The following is a 27,375-nucleotide window of genomic DNA, read 5'->3' as shown; positions in this document are numbered from 1 at the left end:
CAAGAGAACGCGTGTTCATATTGTTGTTGGTTTGGTTTACTTTACTTCGCTTTTCTGCCACATTTGGTTATCGCGAAAATGAGGATTAAGTGATGATATGATGAAATTGGTGAAGGGACCTCATATGAACAATCCAGGCCAGGATTCGAACCCGTGATGAGTGCGCATTCTTGTCCTATGTTGGGTTGAGTTGGTGTTTTAAGTCCACTTTATGCACAAGGCTAATCGGGACTGGACCTACAGTTTAAAGTGGGATCCGAACCACTTGTGCCTCCACCGGGTGTCGAACCCGGGACCCCTTGATTACAAGGCGGCGACGCTACCACTGCGCCATCGGGGAGGCTCTCTTGTCCTATGTGTTGCAGTGAATAATGAAATAATTTGGAATGAAAAATGTATCTCAGAACTCAAAAAGTCAAATGAATATCATTGAAGAAACTACAAAAAAGTGTGTTGTGTTTTGTTTCCTGTCACCAAATCAACCAAGCGCGGGGGAGTGGTTATCACAGCGCGCTACGACACCAGGCGTTCCGGGTTCGAACCCCGACCCGGGCATGGGCGTTCCCTGTGCTCGTCCCTTCATCAGTTTCATCGTATCATCTTCACAATTAACCAAATGTGACAAAAAAACGACGATAAGTAACAAAAATGAAATCAAATCATTGATTGATTGCTCAAATTGGTTTATTTTACTTCGCTTTTCCGCCACCTTTGGTACAACAAAATAGATGAAGGAACACACACAAAGAACACAAATGGCCAATCCGAGATTCGAACCCAGGATCTCTGGCTTAGAGTCAAATCAAATAGTTTTTTATTTTCGAATGTGGGTGGGGGTTACGTGTACTTTTTTCTAGTACTCATTCATAATTTTGCAATCTTTTCCTGTTATTGACATTCTTCTTTTTTGAAGGAATACTGGCCCTAAAGGGAGAAGGGGTGTGACTCACACCAACCCCCCCCCCCTTGAGCACGCCACTGACTGCTACCGCAAGTGTGGACGTCACCGCACGTCACTGATATATTCCAAAAACTAACTAAGCCGCATTACTTTCATAACAAAATTAGCCGCTTTGTCGATCGCACTGCCATCTACTTGTCATCGTCTCTGGGAACCAGTTTCTTGGGTCGTTTTCCACACTACGTTATTCAAGGCGCTGTACTTCAAGTACGTACCTTTTCACCTGGAACCTGCTTTCCGAAGGGCCCGTGACCGAGGCTGTCGAACTGTTTACGGACGTTATTCATGCCCTAATTCAGGACTATGTGCCACATAAAACAATGAAAAGTAAAAAGTTTCCCCCGTGGTTCGATAAAGAGTTGCAGCATCTGTTGCACAACAAAAAGAGAGCCTGGCAGCTGTGGAAAAGTTTCCCTAATCCCCACACACACAACACTTTCAAAGCACTTCGTAAGCATAGTAAAGACCTTATGAAACAGAAATACACAGAATATGTAAACACAGTCACGAATGAACTCCTTACTAATCCGAAGAGATTCTGGACATTGATAAATTCACGGAGACAAACCAAACGCATCCCTTTGGAAGCAACACACAATGGCATTTCAGCTATTGGTAATGATAGAGCTGAACTATTCAATCAAACATTTCAAAATAATTTTGTTTCAAATTATGTTTTAGATCACCCGCCTATCAAATCTATCTGTTCTCACTCTCTTTCTACCGTCTTTACAGAACCAGGTAAAGTCTTGCACTTCCTTACCTTCTTTTCTTCTCACCGAGCATCTGGACCAGACAATATTCCTACTATTGTCCTTCAAAAAACAGCTCACTCGCTAGCTACTCCTCTTGCAATGTTATACAATAGGTGCTTCTCTGAAGGCTGCTTTCCCACTCAATGGAAGAAAGCAAATATCATTCCCACTTTTAAATCTGGCAATGCAAACGATACTACATGTTACAGGCCCATTTCTCTCCTTTCCACACTTGCTATTGTCTGTGAAAAGGTTCTAAAAAATAGACTTCTGAAATTCACATCCCCTTACATTAACCCAGCACAACACGGCTTTCTTCCAAATTCTTCATGCCTTACCAATCTGTCTTCTATGCAATCCTATGCCATAAACGCAATTACTAATCGTAATCAGTTGGATGTTGTGTACTTTGATCTGTCCAAAGCTTTTGATTCAGTGGATCACCATTATTTACTGCATAAATTAGCTAGCAGAAACACGTTAAAAATAGTGAAAGACTATCTAAGAAATAGACAGCAACGTGTTATACTTCCTGGAACTAATTCCTGTTATATCTGGTGTGCCGCAAGGAAGCGTTCTTGGCCCTCTGTTATTTGTATTATATCTGGATGATCTCACAGACCTCTTTAATTCCCCCATCTCAAGCACAATTCTAATGTTTGCCGATGATTGCAAGATTATGAGAGAAATAAAACAGCCATCAGACATCCAAAATGACATAAATAGATTCTCTGAATGATGCAAGCGATGGAAACTGACCACAAACCCTTCGAAATGCTCTAACATAACAATTTCATTGAAGCAAAACATTCTTGAAGGTAATTATACACTCACCGAGATCCCTCTAGCAAAAGAAGCACAACACCGAGATCTATGTATCCACATAGATTCTAAACTAACTTTCGATAATCACATATCAACCATCACAAAAAAGGCAATACGTATGCTAGGCTTACTTTACAGATTCACCGAAATCCATAACCCGAAAGCACTTTCCATTTACTTCAAAACTTTTGTGTCCCCCATTCTAGAATACTGTTCACCCATCTGGAACATGGCTGCCCCTTCTCATACCTCCAAGATCGACAGTGTTCTCAGCTTTTTCCTCTCCATCGTTCGATATAGAGTGCCGGCCCTGAGACACCTACCTAAGAGAGATCTGCTTGTAAACTTAAACATAAATACTCCAGAATCGCGTAGATACGTTGCAGATATGAAATTACTACATAAGATAATTAATGGAAACCTAAGATGCAGCATCCCACTCCACGAACTCTCCCTCAGAGTGCCCAGACACAAAACACGGAGCAAGGAAACTTTCCACACTGCAACTCCAAGACTCACTCATTCAACGTTCACTATTTCATAGGCTACCAAATCAGTTCAATGTAATCTCAAACCAAACCGATATATTCAGTTCATATCTATCTTTTATCACCAACATAAAAAATTGTATATAAGTAATGCTTTTGTGAAACACATCTGTTTACCTTGGAGCTGTCTCGACTTGTTTATGTTTATTTTATTTTATCTTGTTTCGTGTGTTCATATAAACCCTAGTGGACTGTTTTACTGTTGTTTCTTTCCGGTTTAAAATGGCTTTTGCTGTACTGGAAATTTCAATAAATAAATAAATAAATTTCATCATATCGTCACTCATCCTCATCTTCGCGATTCACGAAAACTGGCAGAAATACGAAGTGAAATAAAACAAATAAATAAATTTAAAAAAGACAAGCAGTGCACACAATTTAACAGAAAGTTCTCGCTTAATGCGTTTTTTCCGCTATCTATAATTTGTATGTCTAGTTCTTGCGCGTGTATCATGTAGTTTCTGTCATTCGAAGTTCCTTTAGAGAAATTCATGCTCCCCCCCCCCCCTACCCCTTGTACGCACATTCCATAGCAAGCCTCCTCAGATGTTCGGTCTGTGAAATTGTCTGTGTACCTTTGGCCCGAGAACTTTACTACCTTCAGTACGGCACCTTATGACGTGCTATTTCGTCGGTCTCCTGTGACGTCACTACTGTTTTCGTCATGCTGTCCCCTTCCACCTCCGCCCACAGCTCAGATTTGTGATTTCTTGGCTTTTCGCCAATGTTAAGCAGAAGTGGCGTCTGGACAGTGCAGTGTTTCCAACCGTATCAAAAGGTACTTATGTAGTGATTTTTTCTGTCTGTATTTGTGAAAACTTTGGTGCGAGTGTCGAATGTCTATTGTTGGACAAGCAAACTATGAATGGCAATGACGTAGTAGATGACTCTTGATTTGAGCGTATCAAGTTGTTGTTCTTTTATTTCTAGTAAATCGCTCCAGACCAATGCAAGGATGGTACATCATACTCTTATCCATTTACTCCCATGGTTAATCGTAAATATGAAATTTAATAACCGTAATAATACCCAAGTTGCCAACTAATATTTGTACAGGTTTCCTTCGATATCACTGTAATATAAAGAACAGCAGGTTTTCCCCCGTTTTGTAGCCTATAATTGCTGCATGCATGAAACAGGTTCCGAGGAGAAATTCCCCCATGTACTTATCGCCAGTAGTAAGCTCCTGACATCGTCTCTATATTAAATTAGTGGGATAGAAATATTTTAATTATTTTTTGTAGTTTTCTTAATTTGCGTGTTTTTCTGCCACTTTCGGCAAATTGAAACGGATCAGGAGTTGAACCCGAAGGCAAAATCATGAGTCAAACAGAACAGTGCTTATCGTTGAGGCAGCGCAATATTAATTAACCGATCAACATACCAATTGTAATTCCTTTAGTAGAAATGTTTTATGTGTAATGGTTGGCAACACTGAGACAATGTATGCTGCGAATCCAGACGTTCATGTAAGTCGCGCACAGTCCTTCAGCACACGTGGAAAAAACGCGCAGACAAATGACGTGGCAGCATATACGTGCGTATGCGATGCGACAGTCGTCTTCAGTTGGGAGTAAACATCTCATTTGTACCTTATTAAAGTAGATGAGGACCAGCTCTGTCAAGAATAGGAGTGTAGTTGTGACTTCTGTCGGTGCGAGTTATAAAATACGTGCTTTTGCACACATCGCCACTCTTTTATCGAACGCACAGACCTGTCCACATATTCATTTCTATGTATTAATCGCTTACTAGTTTTCCTATCGAAGCAATCTTATTTATTGCTTCACTCTTGCATATCATGAATATGTTGCTGGTGAATCGCCTTTCCATTATACTGGTACTTTGCTTTTATCACGCAGACCTCCTTGTACCAGATTGGAAACGTGGACCTTTAACATGGGTCAACTTGAAGCCAAACATTTCCAAGCCGGGTGATACTAATAAGGCGGCGAGCGTGCCTACAAATTTCCACTTGTCACAACTATTCGCGATTAAAATTATCCGATATGCCATCTGGTGAGATTTTCAGGAACCACTCCACGTAGGACACCTCGCTTCGCTTCGTCGTGTTGAAACCATTCAAAGCATGGGGAACATGCAAAAAACTAGCGTATACTGTTCAGTTTTTTGCTCTAAGTCGTTTTGTGGTTCAGGACAAGTGAAAAGCTTGCATGTGTAATCAACAAAATGAAATGTTTAAATAAATCAGGGAAAACAGAACTGATTGACAAGATCGTCATAACTGAAATGCGGCAAAGAAATTACGAAGAATGTACGGGTCTGTTCACTCTATTTTCCGAAATAATCCTTCGGAAAGATGATTTTATTGCCATGAAAGTAAGTTTTAAATTGTTCTTTATGAATATAACATTTTTTTCGAAAACAATGTATTATGTATTTAATTTGGAACAGGTGCAAGTCGATGAAGTGCAAAGATGAAAATAGTTTGAGAATTTATTAATGTCCGTAATCATAAAGGTAAGTCAGAAAAACATAATTGACATGCTAATGTTGCTGTTTCATTCAGTATGTCAATTTTCAGTGAAGACTGAAAATAGCCTCAATGAAATTGTTGTTATTATCATTATCCGGTGGTGTTATTATTATTTCCTTCCAAGCTTTGCAATACAGGTGAATTGCTTTATTTTCAAATCATTTCTGAGAGCCCCAGTTAGGCAGGTACAACCGAGGTGCAGTGCAGATGAAACAGCACCGCTTTGAAAAACCAGTGCGTATACATTAGTTTCGTGTGCGTTTCCCGTGTTATTTTTATTATCATAATTAAATGCTTCGCTCTCAGCACAGCTTCACCTTCATTATAGTTCCTGGAATTCACATCGTATTCGCAATATTTAAATATAACGCGTAATTTGAACGTTTCTTCCATACCAGCAATGACAACACGCTGCTATTACGTACTATACTACTGAATGTAAACAAAGATCTATCCTACGTAGAGCGGCCATATTGGAAGCGACACTAGCGCTCAGGTGGTAATTTTAAATCGCGAATAACAACAATAATAATGGAATTAGCCAGGATTGCAAACTTCCTTATCTGGAATATGTACTCTATGGTTATGAGGCGTTGACTAGAGCCATCTACCGCATCGTTCCAAATCACTCTAATGTTCCATAGTGCTCTTATGGAAATCTGGCAATACTATCACGTTTAATTACAATAAGGATTCATCAAGCACAGAAGTGTTTTCTGTTTAACCAAGTAATTCAGTGTAAATTAATTACAGTAAATTAATACTTGAATATATGAACCGGATATTAGTATTAATGTTAAGCAATTACTGCGATTAGTTTAATCCACTGGCCTGCCATCTGGCGGAGAGTTCTAAAGTGTGACTCTTTTGAACGGTCAAGAGAGTGGAGGTTTGCATCCATTGTAATCAAGTAGACAAGCTTTGTAGGTGGCATAAAAACTTTGGTCATACACAGAACTTCACATTTGCGATATTTGCTAGAGATTATGGTGGATGGTATCGAGTCAACCATTTAAATATCGTTACGAGATACTTTAAGGCTTAACGAAAAACCGAGTAAAGGCCGAATCACACGGAACTGGATATCCAGTTAGTTGGCGTTGAACTGGCTGCCTGGCTGGCTGCTTGACTGGTTTGGAGGAATAGGACATGTTCTAATTGCTACTGGCTTTCCTCGATTGCATTCTGTGGAACAGCCAATCAGAGCAAAGTTTGGGCATGTGAAGATAATCTGTGAGTTTACAAAGGGAAGTTTTTTGTCTGTGGTTTCAGTGTGTTGGCTGTTTTTGTTAGTTTCTCGATAAATAAAAGGAAAGAGATGACATGCAGTGCATTCGTGTTCAGTTCATTAATATTGAGGTATTTATGTAAAGCGATGAGATGTGCACGTGATAAATATGATTTGCCGAATATGAAAATCCTTATTATTACAAGTGTATTAAATTAAATGTTTGATTTTTTTTTTAAAAAAAATTGTGAGTGAATCCTACGAATCTCATGTATGAATATGTATACCCGAGTTAATTAGAAAGCTTGTTCGGTTTGCATTGATATAATAATTATTATATATTTTTTTGGATCCAATCTCTAGTCCATACTTTTCTTTTTTAATTTTTAATAAAAGCACAAAGCAGTAATTGTCCTACAACATTCTTCAAATTGCTCGTCTATTCGGGACACCAGGACAAATGATATCATTCCTAGATTGTCCCGGAAAATCCGGGACATAAGCAGGCCTAGGTATGATCAGGCTTTCAAAATCCAATCTATCAACCAGGCCATCCAAAATTTTGACACACTCTTCCAATGAATGATAGATAGCCATTTCACATTTTTGGAATAAGTTGTTGCAATTTTGCAATGTGTTGACTATGTTCAGAGAAACGTGAGTTCAATTCTACTACAAAATGGTCCAAAAATGGACAACGAAGGTTTACCTTGTAATATTCTTTTGTGCTTTCAGCTGTGCATTGTTCCCCCCAGATTTGACAGCTGGGTGTTCTAGGTTCCTTCATTTGTTCATCATAGTCTCTAAGTAGTTTCACTGCTTTGGAGTAAATTTCATTAAAGTTCTCGGAACTCTCTCTTAGATTTATTTTACAAATATCTCTATTAAAATACTGACATGTTCACAGTACCGAGCACAACACCTTTTGAGGTGCTCAACATAATCTTGCACTGCATGAAAACAATTTTGGAGGTGCCCAACATAATCTTGCACTGCATGAAAACAATTTTGGAGGTGCCCAACATAATCTTGCACTGCATGAAAACAATTTTGGAGGTGCCCAACATAATCTTGCACTGCATGAAAACAATTTTGGAGGTGCCCAACATAATCTTGGACAGCATGAAAACAATTTTGGAGGTGCCCAACATAATCTTGGACAGCATGAAAACAATTTTGGAGGTGCCCAACATAATCTTGCACAGCATGAAAACAATTTTGGAGGTGCCCAACATAATCTTGCACTGCATGAAAACAATTTTGGAGGTGCCCAACATAATCTTGCACTGCATGAAAACAATTTTGGAGGTGCCCAACATAATCTTGGACAGCATGAAAACAATTTTGGAGGTTCCCAACATAATCTTGCACAGCATGGAAACAATTTTGGAGGTGCCCAACATAATCTTGCACTGCATGAAAACAATTTTGGAGGTGCCCAACATAATCTTGCACAGCATGAAAACAATTTTGGAGGTGCCCAACATAATCTTGCACTGCATGAAAACAAATTTTGGAGGTGCCCAACATAATCTTACACTGCATGAAAACAATTTTGTTAGAAGAAGCGGAGATATTTCAAACTCCCCACAGTTTACACAGTGAAGGAACTCAAGAGCTTGCTGAAATATTTCTCTTCTACTAGTAAAGTGTAAAGTCTGTAAAGTTTCTACAATTAGTGAATACAATTCCACAAGTCTCGCTTATTAGTATTGATACTTTTCTGTCCATCTTGTGTCAAACAACTTGAGAATGTTACGGTGTTTACCTGGTTTTCTTGCACTGCGTTTCTAAGAACCAAATTCCTTTAAGAAGATTCGAGGGGGAAAATTATAACTGATTTGACAGTCCCAATGCAGTTTCTTATCGCAGAAATTCCGAAACTATCAGGAAATTGCAGACATTTTGTCTGCAGTCCCATCTGGTGTGTGGAATTTCGTAATTTCCTTCCCATCCGTATCCCGTCTTATAGGTATCTAACACGTAATCTGGTAATTTTACTGAACCAAAAGGAGGGGGTTTGGACCCGTTGAACCTCCCCCTTTTTTAAATACGCCCATGTTACCAAGCAAATGGTACATTAATCGAGTTATTGTACGCGATTGGAGGTTCAAGAATTGAAACAAACGCTAACGAAGTATAGTAGACAACGTTATGTACGGAAACAGTGATGAGCAATTTTCCCTGGTAATATTTATGCATCTCACTGTACCATCTTTTATAGTTGACAGAATTTAAACTTCTGTAACATTTGCGACCTTTAAGAACTGTATCAAGTATTGAACCTCGAACCAGTCGTGGAAGTCGATGACGTCATTTAGCTGGAAGGTGAGATCAGTGACGACACTGACGAGTTGTGGATTGCGGTTTTGAACACATTTTACACATTTAGATATTTATTTAGCAAATACAAATTAATTGAAATTCTACCATTACAACAACAGCAATCTTGTGCACTGTTTAAGGCAAATTCATCAAAGCGAGTCCATTTTTACTTTTAAAAAATAAAATTTGGTGTAATATTGCTTACCGTTTCAGAACCCTCTATCCAGACATGAGGTAAAGGGCTGTATCGCCGTTCGTGTGTACGTTAGATGGATAAAATATTGCAATATTTAGGCAAAAGGGTTTCTTCCCCCTTCTCTGCCAAGGGCACTGTTGTTTACCCCCAATCCAGCAAATTAATAGATGGAATCTTAAGTAATCATACCCCCCCTTTATTGAAGACTTCCAAAAGGTTGATGGAACGGGAATTCTGGAAATAGCTTCCACTTGAAGTAGTCTAGATTAGAGAGAGATCGAGTGTTCCATTTGGAGGGAACGGAAACCCTGGTGCTCTCTGATCGGGTGGGATTGCTGCCCCCCTACCCTCCCCCGCACCCCCTACACTTCACAAAGATGGATGAACCACGAGGAGTGAAGGCTGACCTGCTTCTCGTTCGACCTGACAGATCTTTTGAGTTTTGACGTCATATGCCGCGTCCAGACTCCCAGAATAGCGCCCTGTGTCTTTGGGCGGATCCAAAGCATACGAGAAACTGTTGTCCTTCTGGCGGTTCATCTTCTGGTGTGGTGGCGAATTTTGACTTTCTGCCAACAGGGGAGGGGGGACGCTCTCGTGTCTAAACACAACACAAAAGCCTGGCGATCGGGATTTGCCTGTGCCGTGTTCGACTCCTTCGTAAGGAACCTCTTTGTCTGCCCATGGCCCGTACTGGAACGTGCGGACGCTGTCCCCACTTTTTGTGCAATTTCCTTGTCTCCTTTTATTCAAGGGGTCCCGGGTTCGATACCCGGTGGAGGAACATGATGATTCGGATACCGCTTTCAACTGTAGGTCCAGTCCCACTTGACTTTTCTGTTACGGTTCCCGTTTTCCCGCTTTTTGATAAAATGCCCCGGTCTCCCGAATTTATCCCAAATATCCCGCTATTTAAGTCTCCTTCCTTTAAAGAAAAATCCATGGGCGATTGATTTTATTCAATGTTGTTTATAAATCAACCATATATTAGCTGGTAGCTAATCTATGAAACATTGTTGACCATTTTCTATTGCGATGTTGGTAATATTCATGAAGAGAAGATCCCCCCCCTTTCCATACTCGTTCCGCAAGTCTTACTAAAGACCGCGGATCAAATGTTCGACCAATAAAGACTGGACCTATAGTTTAAGCTGGGATCCAAGCGTAATGTGCCTCCAGCAGGGATCGAACCCGGCACCTCTTGATATCAATGCGTGTGATAAACATCGACCTCTAGATGTCACAAATAAATATGCGAAATTCTGCAAAAATATATCTGATATGTAGACCGATGTGAAAGTTTTCCCGATACCGATAACTATGGCCCGGGACTTAAAGATGTCGTATGTCCTATAAAACTGTAAAATATGTATGTAATTATGTCGTAAAAATGGAAAAATATGTCATAGAATTTAAAATATGTGTGAAAAATGCAGAAATATTCCCAGCAAAACCAAAAATATTCACAACAGTAATTTCGAATTTTTCAGTATCTTCCAGTGAAGATCGACGGGTGGGTATGGGTTATTATTATTATATTAAATGAAGTCAGAATTCCATTATCCGAAGAATGTAGAGGGAAAATACTGAAAATATCGTGAGTTCACTGCAATTATCCCAAGTTTCATTTACTTTTATGTCAGATTTACACCTTTGTAGAACCTAAAGCAGTTCTGGTAAATCTAGACAATGAATACACAAACACAACTTTTTAAGACAGATCTTTACTATATAGAATCTGAAAAGCAGCTTGCAAAATTTTTGTCAGAACATGTTACACTCATTATTTCTTGCAGATTAGGCACACATGGGAGATGTACTACGTTATTCCTGTTCCACAATGCACATATATTGTGGCAGCAATCAATATACAAACAACATTTTAAGTGGATTTTAAGTATATAAATTAGGAAAAACAGCCTGCAATTTTTTTGGCAGAACAAGTTACACTAAATACGTTTCCGTTCCACAATGCACTTAGAATCTTGCAAGTTCGTGTTCGTGGCGTTCTATTCAGTCGCACTGCCCGCTTTAGACAAAATCATTTTCGTTAGCATTTTTCTTAACATTTACGCCATGACCAAAATGCTATCGTGTAAAGCGAGAAATGTTATGGCATTTCAGATGCCATGGCATCTTTCATGGCATTTCTCAAGGATAGGCTCGGTCCGTATCATTTTTCGTAGCGTAACCAATCAGAAGCGACCTCTAGGTCACGAGTGCAGGCGTAATGGCGGCTGCGTGAGATGTAAACAATGTATCACTTCACATTTTTAAAAGCCGATAACTATTCAACCGAGACGAATAACGTTTCATATAAAACAATATTAGGTACAAAACAATGGCGTCCCATAAATATATACTTTACAACATTCACTGTGTACGTATGGAAGAACATTTTAGTTGTTTCAATTGTAAACACCCTGATTTCAGCATTGATGGTGTAACTCGACGTGTCTTTCGTGCTGTATATGTTATACATTTTAATCGCAAAAGCTGACAGATATTTTACATGAAATGCTTCCGTGTAAAGTACCGTTTGCTCTAAGATTTTTGGAAGCATTTACGTAGCACAGGGCCGCCGTTAGGGGTGTGCGTCGCGTGCCACCGCACAGGGCCTCGCCCTTCGAGATATTTAATATTATTGACTCTTTTATTCACATTCGTTTCTCGTGAAAAATTGATCACATTAGAATAGATAAAATAAAAGAGGAGAAGCTACATTAGGAATACAGCTTTATTTGCAGTGATACTATAGAAAAGCAAACCGAAATCGAAAACTGGGACAGCGAGCCAGCTGTGAAAAAAAAATCTGCACTAACACCGTTGTTTCTTGTTTGGCATCCCAACCTTCTACCGATTCCCTGTCATAAACTCTATTGTTCGATAGACTGCAGGCATCCTTGTGATTCTTTGCGTTGAAAACGAGCGCCCAGGCCCTAAATTTGAGGATGAGGAATTTACGTTGTTAGTAAATTGAGAACAGATGTCAAGAAGAGGATAGAATATGACAGGTAAACTTGTCCCGGTCGGCATTTTGCCTCTTGTGTGAACGGATCCACAGCTAAATAGAAATATAGATTTGGAGATACTTTTGTTTCTACTTCCTTGAAACCCAAGGAAGGGGCGGGGATTTTCAGATATCGCGGATTTTACCACTATGCCAATGAACCAAAAAAGGCTAACCCCCGGGTGATATTTGAAGAGTGGATGAGGATAAATTGCCCCTCTGGTTTCTATATCCCTCTGTGGTCAAAGATGACCTGATATCCGCCCTCTTCGGGGGAAAGTAGAGGTCGAAGAACCTTGTCCTGTGGTTGCTAATGTTTTGCTCTTAGAGGAGCAAATTTATGTTCTAATTTTTATAATGTCCCAATGCTTCACGAGCAGTTAACTGAAATTCCTCACATTGGAAATTTTTCAAATAGCACAATGGGTTCTCCTCCTTCGCCAGATTATTGACAGAAACTAATGTGGCGTCAAAATTTGACTTCAATCATGGGATTGACCAGGGCGCACACAGAGGTGGGCTGATAATGGCGAGGACCGCATTATCAAATACGCGTATTTGGGGGTGATTTTTTTCCTTAAAATAATATAAAATTCAACAGTATACATTTTTCTTAAATATATGTAATATTGTAATATGTAAAAAAAAAGTTTACATGCTGCAACATGTGCAATGAGGTGGGGGAGAGGGGAATCAGAATGTATATCCTTAGTAATCCATTTACTTTAGCTGGTTTCAAGTCACTTTTACTACCAGGTGCAAACATATTTAGTTCGTTAGGTGAACGGAATGATGAATTTTGGGGGAAGGCAGATCAATTAGAGTGTAAAGCTAATTGATTTCAGTTATGAAATAGTTACGCTGTCTTAATTAAATGCTTTACGAGGATTATGACATGATGTGGGTGAAGCCATTGGCCTTGGGTAGGAGGGGATGGCGACGCCTGGGATTGCTCTCGCACCCCCCTCCCCACTGCACCTAGAGCATTGGTAAAGATCTTAAGTAACATACAAATATTTATATTCGTGTATGGATATATACGTACGTACACAGGCTGTTGCTGCGAACCACCGACAACCTTTCACAGCATGAAGAGGACATCAATGTGAACGACTTTTCTTGATAACGTTTTTTTAATGTAAAGTCGATGAGGTTTCATTTCGACTTTACGACTCCTCAAAAATCGGCATTTTTATTCTATATGTTTGCAATCACGAATCACATTTTTGTACCGGAAAACTACGAAATCTGTAGTATGCTACGGATAGATAGGAAAGGATCGCTTTCAGGATATTATTATAACTTAGCGAGTCACTAAAGAACGATAAGCAACAGTACGTGAATTGAGGGAAAGTTAAAATCAGGAATGTCTTTCTGCCAGCACAATCCCGCTTCTATAGAGTACTAATGTGTCTATGTTGGTAAAGGTAAAGTTCCCCGTTCATATAGCACCGTGTCATGAAGGCACATTTAGGAGATGTGGGGGTAGGCTCTTGCACATTCTCGATCTCAGCCATTTTGGAGGTGATGTGATCAGCACAATGCTCCGGTTGCCTTTACCCCCGGTGCCCATTTATTTCAGGCTGGAATTGCCTACCTAGAGATGCTTTATGCGGGGACAGGACCAGGAAAATTCCAACCTTGGATCATTCATCGAAACCGGGTCTCTCGCATGGCAGTCAGACGCTCTACCGACTTAGGTATGTTTGGAACGATGAATCTGTAGTGCATGGCCACATACACACAGGATAAAATGTGTTCTTTCGAGGGCTGGTAGAAAGCCGAAACAGGTCCTGAAGTAGCAAAAAGTTATTAATTACAGAAAGTTATTTGTCTTCATGTCCTCAACACGCTGTCAAATTTCGTATCGTGCAATATTAATAACCATGTTTGTTTTAGTGTAAAATTTTACGAGGAATTTAAGTTGTATACATATTCATTTTTCAAAATATTAGGGCCTCGCGCTTCCTAACGGCGGCCCTGACGTAGTAGCTTTTGTGCTAGGAAGAATGTTAAAGGAAATGATTTCGTCTATAGCCGGCTTTACACACTGATTCGTGCCGGACTCAAGTGACAAGTGATCCTGAAACTACTCGATTGCCGATAGAGTAGGGGCTGTAATGTACGGAATGTTATTCTTACTTTTGACTGATTGTTGTGAGAAAAAAAAAAAAAGAGATAATTTAATGAGAACAATTGAAACGTGTTTACTTCCTGTTATCTAGTTCTTGTGCCCGCACAACAATGACAGAGAACGTTTTTTCTCAATAATGTTCACATGGCTATCAATTGTCGGTGGGATAAAATAAAGATTATTGTTCTAGACGGCATCTGCTTTTAATTTCTTTGTCCGTAATTTCCTTATCCTGCCATCAATAATATAAACTATCCGTAGCGCTAAAGGTAAGAAGAAAAATATAAAATAACCGATCATATGCAAGACAATTACGAAATTATACAGAAGTAGGTGTTATTACGAGAAAATTGTAGAAATATGTTGTAGAAACGCGAAATTGGTAAAATATGTAAAAACGTGCCTTATCAAGTTCGTCTATTTCAACTGATTTTCATCAGATACGTAAAGATCTCACCCCAATATTCGATCCGATGACAAATACAGGGTGGCTCAAAAAGTCACTTAACACCCCTGATACTAGGCTACAGCAGCACGCCACGTGGAAATGATCACGACCAATCGTTGCCAGGCCAAGGGGGAACCACATTGATGCCACCCGCACGGTCGGCGGCCATCTTGATGTCCGCCATCTTGAATTCAACTTCAGAATTTTAAATGGGAAGGGAGTGATATGATATATCAAATCAGGCTAGAATTTCACGAGAAATGCAATGGTGAAGGTTTTTTTATGTATCTTTAACCAGTAAAAATTTATGACTGAATTTTTGTACCAATTTGCTCCTTTTCGAGGTGTTATAAAAATGCCTTAAAATTTGTTTAGTGCATCGGTAATGCATCGAGATCAAAGTGATGTCTAGGGAGAGAAGTTCGCATGCCATTGCACAAGATTTTAATCGGATACATCCATGAAGAGCTGTGCATTATGAATGGTTGTCGCGAACAATTACAGTGTGACACTTCCATTAAATGAAAAGTCCTTCACAGTGACAAGGCTAATGTTTATGTTCATAAGTAAGTTCATGAACAGAATATTCGATGCTTTTTATCTGATAATCCATTTTCGACAGATCAAAGCTAAATGGTTAGTGCTGGTAAGTTAATGGTGTGACGTGCTGTTGTGGAACACGATTGGTTAGTCAATTTTCCATCAACGGAACCTTAAATGCTTAGGGCTACTTGGATTTGTTAAATAAACAGGTTTTTTTCATCCTTGCTTATGGAAGAAGGTACTTTTTACAGAGTTTTTTTTTTTTCAATAGGGAGGAACACCAGAACACTATGGGAACGTTGTGAAGCAGTTTCTGTCCAAAGTTAGTTATCAGATGACAATGGTCGCATATTCTGTTTATGAACTTCCTTATAAACATAAACATTAGCCTTGTCACTTTGAAGGACTTTTAATTCAATGGAAGCGTCACACTATAAATTGTTCGCGACAACCATTCATAATGCACAGCTCTTCGTGGATGTATCAGATTAAAATCGTGTGCAATGGCATGCGAACTTCTCTCCCTAGACGTCACTTTGATCTCGATGCATTACCGATGCACTAAACAAATTTTAAGGCATTTTTCTAACACCTCGAAAAGGAGCAAATTGGTACAAGAATTCAGTCATAACTTTTTACTGGTTAAAGATACATAAAAAAACCTTCACCATTGCATTTCTCGTGAAATTCTAGCCTGATTTGATATATCATATCACCCCCTTCCCATTTAAAATTCTGAAGTTGAATTCAAGATGGCGGACATCAAGATGGCCGCCGACCGCGTGGGTGGCGTCAATGTGGTTCCCCCTTGACCTGGTAACGATTGGTCATCACCATTTCCATGTTGCGCGCTACAGTGACCTTGTACCGAGGCTGTTAAGTGACTTTTTGAGCCACCCTGTACAATACAAATCATGAAATTCAAATTTAATTTGCAATACTTTGGCGCTGTATACAGTTCAGACTCTGGTCTGCAAATTGTATTCGCCTTATTTTCTTTCCATAAACATCTATCACTTTGTTGATGAACAGTTCCTTCCTTTTTTGTACTTTTTCATAGTGCACAGATATCAAACAGATCTTACTTAATTTACTGTCCTTCATAGTACCTCTGGTCTATGTTTTTACATAGCGAATAGTACTGTAAAAATGTTATAACAAAGTTCCGGGCCCTACAACCAATGTCCCAGTGCACTGGTCCGATATAAAAGTACAAATGTTGTGTTAAGAATAAGTGCATTTTTATCCTTTGAATACATCTTTAAAAATAATATAAGGATGGTAAAAGGGAGAATTGTGTGAAGGAAAATGGCTTTTGCCTTGTGGGAGGGAAATTTTATGAAAACGAACCATCACTGGTTCTCTCTGCTCGCCATGTTAGGTGTTCGCGCGGAGCGGCACACGTCCTTTCAGATCAGCAGTCTCACCAATGGTCAATCGCTGCTAGGGTTTGACCTTCCGCTGTGTCGTGTCTGTAATGTTTAATGCCCATACACAACGTTTGAACCTTCCCAGCGATTTATCATCCATGTTGGGAGATGACCATGTTTTAACTAATGATTTTAGCTTTGTGAGGAGAACGGGCCTTTTTCCACTCTCTTAGGAAGTTCTTTTCTGTGTCCCTACTAGTGTTGTCCACGGGACGAGACGGGACAGGCTTTTAAAAATTCGAGACGAGACGAGATTGACCATGTGTCATAAGACAAACGAATATTTTCGAGACGAGACAGCATTTCCACGAGACGAGACAGGCCAAAGTCTCGTCTCGTGGGCAACACTAGTCCCTACCACCTTTTTTAGTGTGCTGTGTATGTCCTGTGCAGGTCGCTCTACAACCTGCACTTTTAACTTCCTCAAGGGTCTTTTTCCCAAACCTTTATTAACTCTTAGGTAAGTATTTTTAAGTAAGAGGATTTCCCCCGTATACATTGAAGGTTGCAAAATGGCCACATGTGCCTATGCCGCCAAACATTTTTAACTCATTCATTCACTCAGATAAGTGTCTGCTGATCGGAGAGTTAACTGTGTGTTTTGATTGTTTCAGACACCATTTCTGACCCGATTAGCTGTGATACGCTACCAGAGGACTCGGTATCGACCCAGGACGCGCAGTCGGAGGCTATCTTGCAGACGCAGACCTCCGCCCCGCCACCTTCCCAGCCGACGATCACAACGAATCAGCAGCAGCCCTCGCAGCAACAACAGCGCCCTCTGAAGCTGGACATAATCCCTCCGCCACCGGTCACCAACTCCAACAAGAAGGTTCCTGTGGTGAGTATTTCATCTGCTAAATCGCGTTCATAAGTTTGACGCAGAATTTATCCGTACAACTTTGTTATCCTGTTTTACGTAACATCTTAAACGGCATTTTCTAACATTTTAAATTGCATTTTCTACCGTGTATGAATGCATCCAAGTAGCACAGGTTCATGGTTGCCAGTAATATTTATATTTTTCTGTCGGACAACATACTAACAAATGTAGCCAAGCCATGACTTGGTTCGTACCCTGCTGCTGCATAATAGGAATATAGAGTGTCTGACTTCACAACTGACGAGCGGCTAGCGACAGCTATAGCAGTACTACACCTGAGCTACCCAACCTACCCACGTATGCAAGTAATATAGCAGAAATAAACAAAACTTCACTTGCCTAACCTATTCACTTGTTTATTTCTGCTATTAGATGCATGCGTCAGTAGGTTAGGCAGGTCAGGTTTGGTCATATACAGTATATATCCAAGTTGCTATAGCTGTCGCTAGTCCACAACTGCAGTGTAACCATTCTAACCATTGTAAGAATTCCTCTGAACAATTAATGAATGCATAAATTTAATATATATTCGTTTTATTTTCCATTTGCGAAATGAATGTCGCAATCTTAATTTCATTCGTTGATTTTTCGTCAATTGCGAGGCTACTTGCGGGAGCGGTTAATGTTATGCGCTAGGAAACCAGATTTATTACGTACGTATCAAGGTTTCAATGTGTGTGTGTGTGTGGGAGGGGTGCTTTCATCTCATTGATGAAGTCATCTTTCATCCTCTTCGTCGCGGTTAACCTACAAGTATAAACAGTGACGTAAAATAGAAAAAAAATACAAATACATAGGTATCATTAACAGCAGCCTCGAGTGCTCAGCGTAACACGACACGAAAGCAGAGGTCCTAGTTTCGAAGATGCAGGCAGGGACGTTCTTGAACGTTAAGGTTAGGTTGAGTAAGGTTAGGTTAAGAGGCGATTACCATTGACCTTGTAATCAAGGATTCCGTTTCCGAGTCCCCGTGCAACCACAAACACCGATTCGTAGTCTACTGCGAACTAGAAGTCCAGCGGGATTAGTCTATCTGAACATAAAAGCGGCTTAAAACACACAAAAAATCCCTGCATGAAGAACGTCTGTTCATAGTATACACTGCCGTGCCAATCAATCGTCCTTCCCCCAAACCCTTTGCCATCACGTGATTCGTCTTCAAGTCCCCGTCTGGCGCGCAGCGGCAGAAATAAAGAGACTCAATGACAGGTTAACCACACGATAGCCTCGAGCTGGTCGACCGAGTAAAAATAGTGGGCAGAGCCGCCTGGTGAGCGAAAACTGCATCAGTCACGGTGATGCCAGTAACGTTTGGACGAGTCCAGCTTAGTGTTAGTCAGTTTTGCCAAAACAGAAACGTATCTCTAACTGAATATTTTTTAAATCCAAAGGATACATTTTCCGAAATCGTTGTTTCTAAAATGCCTCTTTTATTAAAACCAGAAACGTTCTTCTAATATCTATTACTGCCAGAGTTTGATACTTTAAGGCCAAATCACACGGAACTGGATATCTAGTTAGTTAGCTGCTACCTGCTCGGATGTAATGGCTGCCAGGCTGACAGCTTGACTGGTTTGGGGGAATAGGACATGTTCTAATTGCTACTAGTTTTCCTCAACTGTATTCTGTGGAACAGTCAATCAGAGCAAAGTGTGGCCATGTGAAGATAATCTGTGAGTTTGCAAAGGGAGTTTTTGGTCTGTGGTTTCCGAGTGTTAGCTGTTTGTTTTTATTAGTTTCTCGATTTAAAAAAAAAAAAACGAGAGAGATGACGTGCAGTGCATTCGTGTTCAGACGTGCAGCGCATTCGTGTTCAGTTCAATAATATTTAGGTATTTATGCAAAGCGATGACATGTGTACGTGACAAATATGATTAGCCGAAAATGAAAATACTTATTATTACAAGTGTATTAAATTAAATGTTTGATCTTTTTTCAAATTTATGAATGAGTCATGAGTTAATTAAAAAGCTTGTTCGGTACGCATTGATTACCATGAGCCAATATCTAGTCCATACTTTTCCTTTATAATTTTTAATAAAAGCACAAAGCAGTAATTCTACAATATTCTTCAAATTGCTCGTCCATCTTTACAGAGATTGTCTGCTCTGCGCAATGTCTTATGGGAACAAAATACTATGGACAAGTACGGTTTAACAAGTATCGTGAGAGTCGAAAACTAGCAAATGGTTATCCAGTCCGCGCATTTTCTTTTTCCAGTCAACTTGTGAATGCTGTTTCATTTCTTGCACTCTGGCTGTTGGAAAGATACGGTGCTGTGATTGTGAGAATATCTTGTTTGCGCTGTACGTTAGGTTAGAAAGCAGCAAATTTGCGCTAAAAAAATAGGAAACAAGACATTCTCACAATCACAGCACCTTAACTTTCCAACAGCCAATCAGAGAGCAAGAAATGAAACCGCATTCACAAGTTAGCTGGAAAAAAAAATTCGCATCCAGTCCAGCGCCAACTAGGGCATTCCTACTGCAAATGTAGTTCCGTGTGATTCAGGCTTTAGTTACAAAGACACCAAGGATCCCGGGTCCGGGTTCGAATCCCGGCCTGGGTGTGGGCATTTTTTGTGCGTGTCCCTTCACCAATTTCATCACGCATCCTTATCTTAGTGACTAGCCAAAAGGGAAGAAAAGATAAAGTAAAATAAACCAAATCAATCAATTTAGTAAAAAAAGTTAACTTCGTTTTATGCAAATCTGGACTCGCCATTTTAAAGTGATATTTTAACCGTTGCATGGAGGGGCAAGCAAGGTACTGTTTTTTCTGCATGTAGGCAAAGGAGGCATATTTCCTCCGCATAAATATGTTGCCCCCACAACAAACACTCCAATTTGAAGTTGGGCATCCTCCCCAAAGCAAAAAGCTTCATTTGCATATTGCGTACTTACATATTTCCACTTTTAACAATTTAATAATAATAGATAGGATCTTCTTGAAACGTTCTTGTAATAATTAACATAAATTTAACTGTGACTGAAATAAATATATGCTTTTAGAGCAAGTGTTCTCGCAATGTTCTCGGGACGTTAGATGCTAACGCCGATTTAACGTAGCTGGTAACTCGAGAACACTTGTTCGAATCATGTCGCCAGGAAAGCTACAACTCCTTCATATGCTTTTAAGTTGACATTGGCGGCCTTCCGAACGTCCATCTTTGCACGTGATTACATGCTATTTCTCGGAGCCGCTCAAAAATGTACAAATTTGCCAATAGTTAGAACAAATGTTCCACAATTACTGCAGTATGAAACCAACCGTTTAAATCCACTCTTTACCAAGAATTTCCTTGTCTAGCGAGGTATGCGGGGCCATTATCGCCGCCACTACATGCAAGGACTATGGTGATATTTGCTGCTAACGTTGGGACAACGCTCCTGAATGGCTGGCAACAGTGGTGGACTCTTGTGCCAAAGAATCGCTTAGGGTCATCAGATAGCTAAATTGCGCTGTGGCTGGAAGTTATTGTAGACTTTATGGCCGTAGCCAGATCCACTCTGTGCCGCTCGTAAATCATGCGCTCACGAAAGAATGCGTAAAGTGGCGTCGCGACGAGGGGAAAACATGGGGTCGTTCGCTTTTGACGTATTAACTTCTGGGAAGTGTACTAATTGTTCCAACAGTAGAACGTTGTCTGGATTGAATAAGGTGAGGAAGGAATTTGAAAACCTGAGAAAAAGCCTAATCGATGTCAAATTCATCATTGTTGTAACAAGAAATGAGAGGCAGTCTTGAGAAGTTTTTGGCAACGGTTGTTGAAAGTTCATATTTTGTCGTGACGGGCGATTGCTTTCTAAAATTAAGATTGGTATGCACTGCCAGTTGGTTGTTTCTGTATGTTTATAAAATGTTATCAATGTGTCAAGTAAGAAGGAAGTAATTGACGCTAATAACAAGTTGGATGAGAAACTGTTTTAAAAAAAATAGCACTACTCACCCAAGTCGTTATTTCGACGCTTCTACAGTACTCATTAGGGGACTCATCGGATGAGACTACGAATCAACGAGCGGCTAGCGACAGCCTTAGCAACTTGGGAGATGTATGCTAACGGCACCAAACCTAACCTATCCACGTAGGCATATAATGTCATAAATAAGCATATAAATAGCTTTGGCAGCTTAAGTTTTGTTTAAGCTAATATATATGCATACATGGATAGGTTAGGCAGGTCAGGTTTGGTGCTGTTAGCATGTATTTCCAAGTCGCTAAGGCTAGCAGCTCGTTACGAATCGTGCCATGTTTGAAATTCTACAAAGAAATGGCGCACTTAACTTCCTCTTGCGAAATTCCAATTACCTAACCGTCGCTTACTTTCGCATTGAAAACTTTTATTTCTAACCTGCGGATAGTTACCAACATAGACACTGAAAGCCTGCCCCTAAAATTAGCTACGTGCCTACTGCCAGTTTTACAAGTGAGGTTAATTATTGTAGCCCCTACTTGTGGCGTTTGAAAACGCGAGAAAGTTACTTGCTTTTTGCAGTTTTGCATTTGGACATTTTTGTGTTACAAATGCATGAATGGGGAGGATGAAATTATCCCTGGCGGGGATGAAACTTTACCTTTGTACCAGTGGCAATTAGGAATTGCTAATTCCTCCCCCTTCCCCTATAATTCGTACTCCGCCGAATATAATTTAAAGGAAATTTGCACATTTCTTTCACTGCATCGGGAGAACCCTTGGCTGCAGGTAACGAGCAGACAAGAGGAAGCTGAAAGAGCGCCAAAATATTTCACAGTCAGCTGGTATAAACTATGAAGTCGCAGGAATGTGATGAGCATTTTTATGCTTTGAAGCTCGTCTTGCGACGGAAACCTCTTCCACTGTATATTGTATATTGAGGCGTCATTCATAGGGGAGACTATCTTATTTTTGGATTTCCACGATCAGATTCATGTGGCTATCATTGTTCTAATCTAGAATACTGTGCGGTGCAGTGTTGCCACTGCGAATCCAATCTGTTAACTGTTGAGTGGAGGAAGGATTTAGCCATTGAGGGCGAGCAGAGGAAAACCTAAAATCGGCCGTTTTTTGTTGAGGCAAGAAGTCGAATGTGAAATATCGCCTCTTCTGCATACGTAGTTATATAGCGTACTCGGGTGGGGTTTTACCCCCCACCCTTTCCTAATGAAAAGGCAATGAATGCAAGACAAATGTAAATATGGTAAAATCACGCTACTAAACATAGAAGTCTTCTGGATAGTCCACTAGCAGTTTAATACACAACAAAATTTCGTACTAGAGAGCCCAACTGGCAGCTGAAATAGGTATCTTATTTGAGTGCTAGTTTTCGTTGAACACGTAAATTAATTTAGTATACATGTAATTTGTATTATGTTTGCAAAAGATGAGATGGACATTTCCACTAATTTCTTAATTGTCGCATTTCATTTAGTCCATTTTATTGTAAAAGCATGGCCTCCTTTGACTTGTGAGTCTCACATTCTTCTCAAAACCATCCTGCGCCATGCTCTACGTCAGATATATGTCTGTATGGCTTACCCCTGTCGTTCTTATGACATTCTTTATATCTGACTGAAATGAAAGGACTTCCTTGACGCTAAGATAAGTAGATAATTATTACAATAGGAAAGCAAATTAAAAAGAAACAAATGTACTTACAGTGCATTTGTAAATTATTCTGCTAGAAAGCAAAACAAATTAAGGTAATATGAAGCAAACATACACGCAGGTCTATCTTAAGACAGAGGAAGGTGTATGATTTGGTTTTTCTTATTTTACGTTGCTTTTGGCTAGCTTTTGGTAATGGCAATGATGAAGATGAATGGTGATTAGATGAAACTGATGAAGCCACTCGCACAATGAAATGCACATTCTTAGGCTAGGACTCGAACCCTAAACCTCTGCTACAGATATGATGATTTGACCACTTAACGCTCTGTCGTTTTTATACACTTTGTCTGCTATCGCGGTAGCTCAGTCGTTAGGCCGTATGACTACTAGGCGAGAGACCCGGGTTCGTTCCTCGGTGGGGGGGGGGGGGACCTGGATTTTTCCACCTGTTCAAGCGGCTCCGGCGCCCACCCAGCGTCGTATAAAGTGGGTACCTGGAGGAAACTCTGGGTGGTAAAGGCAGCCAGGAGCGTTGTGCTGATCACATCACCCCCACCTTCGGTCGTGATAAAGAAAGTGTGGGGCCCTAACTCCACACCCCCTATACGCCTTCATGGCGTGGTGCAAAGCACGGGGGGGGACTTTATCTTTTTTATGTATAACATCATAAGAAGTCTACGTATCTTTGCAAAAACTCATGCAAATCTGTAAACCTAAATTGTACTGATTGAACAGTGTTATTTTTCAGTGTAGCTTGACTTTTAGTGTTGCTCACGGGACGGGACATGTCCCGTCTCGTCTCGTGTCTCGTCTCGTTTTCGAGACGAGACACGAGACGGGATAAGCTTTTTGAAATTCGAGACGGGACGAGACGGAATGCCTTTCTCGTCTCGTTTTCGAGACAAGACACGAGACGGGACGGGACGGCTTTTGAAAAGTCTCGTCTCGTCTCGAATGTCTCGAAAAAATAAAAGCAAAATATTTGATCAGTTGCAAATACTTGTTTGCTTGGAATAAAGTATTTCAATTAGAAACGTTGATAAGCGTGTTTTAAGTCAAAAGAAGACTATTCTAGAGAGAGTAATGAATGAATTGAATACCTAAACTTATTTTCTATATTCTTTCGAATCACAACGATACTCCCCATTTGTTTCAATTTATTCCAGGTTAATAACTTTATGTTACGATAGTACTCCAGATACTAATACAATTCTGAATAACATCAAGTAAAATGGCAGGTAGAGAAGGTGGAAGGAGGTGCCAAAAGATCGTGGAATGTCTGCGTCCGAGGTTTATCTTGTAAAAATAGTCTCAGATTTATAGGTTGGAAAGATAAACGGACCGACGGATAGGGTTTATTATTATTATTATTATTATTATTTAATTTTTACATCAAAGGGTGTACAGAAGTGAAGTTATTAGGATGTAGGAAAAACATTGTAGGAAACATGGCAGTACAAATTGATAAGGAGTTGTTGGAAAGTTTTTAAGGAATCCAAGATATTAGCAATACTAAGAGAAGGAGATAATTAGGGACAAATAATCTTGCATTATCCCACTCCGAACAGCTGAGAGCTAAAGAGGAGGAGAAAATACGGGAAATATGGAAATAACTAATTTGGTGATTTTAGTGTTTACAGGGAACCATGACAAAATTTTACCACATGATTATTTGCACGGGTTGCGAAATTATTAGAATGTTATGGAAATTTCGGAAATGTCTTTGTTCAGAAAATTCTTGTTGTTTCCCTCAGGCAATCTACTGGTGGTTGGATTAGATTTCTTTACGTCCGTTTGAAGATTATTTCCAATGCTTTTTTTTATTTATTTATTTCTTATTTAAGGAGAATACTATTCCTTGGATTGTAATAACAAAATACCGAGTCTGATATAGAATAGATTTCAAATGAAGAAGAGCACAGAGTTCTGTATAATCGCCGTAGAAGAAAACGTTGTTCTACGAGGGGACTCCCCGATGGTGCAGTGTTAGCGTCGTCGCCTTGTAATCAAGAGGTCCCGGGTGTGATACCCGGTGAAGGCACATAGTGATTTGAATCCCACTTTAAACTGTGGGTATAGTCCCGATTATCCTTTATGTAAATCAGATGAAGGAATGTGTAGCTGTTATTTTAATTCTGTGAATTTAGCCTTCAAATCAAATTTCACAAAGTAGTTTTACCAAGTTTCAGAGGGAAGCTGACAGCAATGTCAGGGTGGCGGGAACCTGTTTATGGCCAGGGTGTATTCCGAGACTATTTTTCGCCGTTCCCTACTGACAGAGGTTTCGCTTTGAACAATGGACACCGTTGCTTCAGGGGGCAATCACCAAACATAGGGGCGAGGTTGACCTGCAGGAGCGGGGTAACTGCCATAAATCCAGGCCTGAAGTAGGTATGAAGGTTGATTAAAGGGAGGGGCAATAAAAATTCTGTAATTTGGTTTGCTTGCTGACGACGTTTTGCAGGAAAAACTGAAAAGGAAAACGGCAGACTTTGAATGATAGAGGGACAGTGAACACAAGTTCTTTGTATTATTCTCCGACACACAAGCTTCCATTTCGAAGGTGAGGCTATCAGCAGCGAAGTTATTAGAGGGTTGGAAGCAGTAACGACGACAGAGGGAGGCAAGGGGACGCCCCATGTCAGACACTTCGCCCCCCCCGGCACCTCAACTGAAGTTAATGAAATATCGAATAATAAGAGAGTTCATTTATAAGAGTATGACGATTTTCACCTTTTCAAAATGGTGTATTCTGCATGATATCACTTTCCTGCTTATAATACCAACTTGATTAACAAACATTGATTTGTTTTAGTATATACGTATATTGCTATGTGTGTGACTTTCTTTCAAGATTCGAGCGCCGACCTGGGCATAGGTGATTTCTCACTATTTCTCATTCATTTATGTCCTGTAATAGCCGAGATTAACCTAAGTTTTAACCAGTCTTAAGAACTGGGAAAAGTGTTGAATGTGGATGGTTTTAAAACATCACGAATATTGTCAAGACCACAAGACATCATCTGTAGTACGGGCAAATTATTCTAATCGTGGTCGTCAGTGACAACGCTAATTATTAAAAGACATTCAAAGTTGATTCAAGATTTGGTTGGTTAGTTGATTTAATGTTTTAAGTCCACTTTATACACAGTAAGGCTAATCTGGACTGGACTTATAGTTTAAAGTGCCTCCACTGGGTATCGAACCCAGGACCAAAGGTGATTGAACAAAAACCCGACACTACATGTCAGTTGTTGTGGATTCATCGCGGTTTCTTACTATTCAGGGACTTGAATTTCGAGATGATGAGTCTGAGAAAACCTTAACAAAGGGAATTTCTTCGATACTCTTGAAGTTAATGAGGGGATATTATTTGGAAATGTATTGAACGTGAACCTTAAAATGCAAATTACACTTAAAATTCGATTCAAAACATATCGCGGGTAGGTAAAAGAACGCTTATTAGGATTTGCCACTCTTCAATCATTAGATGCAGGTTCGCTCTTTCTCGTACATATCAAAATCGAAGAACTTCTTCCCACGAACTCCATAGGTGCCTGTAATTGGGTAGCACAGACATACGTTGGAGTGGTAGAGTAAGAGTAAGTAATGCCAGGGTCAGAATATTTCTTGAATTATGAGATAACTGTAACCTTTGTCTGATTTTTTATCCTGTGATAACATTTCCTGAAAGGTGAAACACAAATTTTGCCCAAAACTCTTCAGCGTTACGAAGATGGTTATCCTTAAAATCTTTGAAAAGGCCTGCTCGAAACAGGATGCTGGATGCAAACTGCCTCATTTGGCTGTTCTCGCCATTGAGAAGAAATGTCAAGTCCTGGACGTACCAAGGGTGGGCAATGTGTTCTCCAAAGAACATAGAGCAGAATTCTCCTACGGGAGAATTGCACTTCACTAAGTGCCTCACATTGTTTCTAATACTTAAGAAGATTAATTTCTTCCAACGTAACGTTTATTTTCCAAGAAAATTAAACTCTTCGAAG

The 27,375-nt window shown here is 39.9% G+C and overlaps 1 protein-coding gene across 1 annotated transcript in view; it reads left to right on the top strand.

Moving 5' to 3' along the window:
• The window catches only part of LOC145987569 (capon-like protein), a 344,902-nt gene that overhangs the window by 298,149 nt on the left and 19,378 nt on the right, over positions 1-27,375 (top strand). Inside the window, exons 8-9 of the mRNA XM_083121917.1 lie at positions 17,515-17,741; positions 21,282-21,443. Coding sequence (XP_082978043.1) covers positions 17,515-17,741; positions 21,282-21,443 — 389 coding nt within the window. The remainder of the gene's footprint in view (positions 1-17,514; positions 17,742-21,281; positions 21,444-27,375) is intronic.

This window comes from Lepisma saccharinum, chromosome 5 (assembly GCF_977018435.1).
Source record: "Lepisma saccharinum chromosome 5, izLepSacc3.1, whole genome shotgun sequence".
In the NCBI taxonomy this organism is placed as follows: domain Eukaryota; kingdom Metazoa; phylum Arthropoda; class Insecta; order Zygentoma; family Lepismatidae; genus Lepisma; species Lepisma saccharinum.
This window is presented reverse-complemented; position numbering and strand designations above follow the sequence as displayed.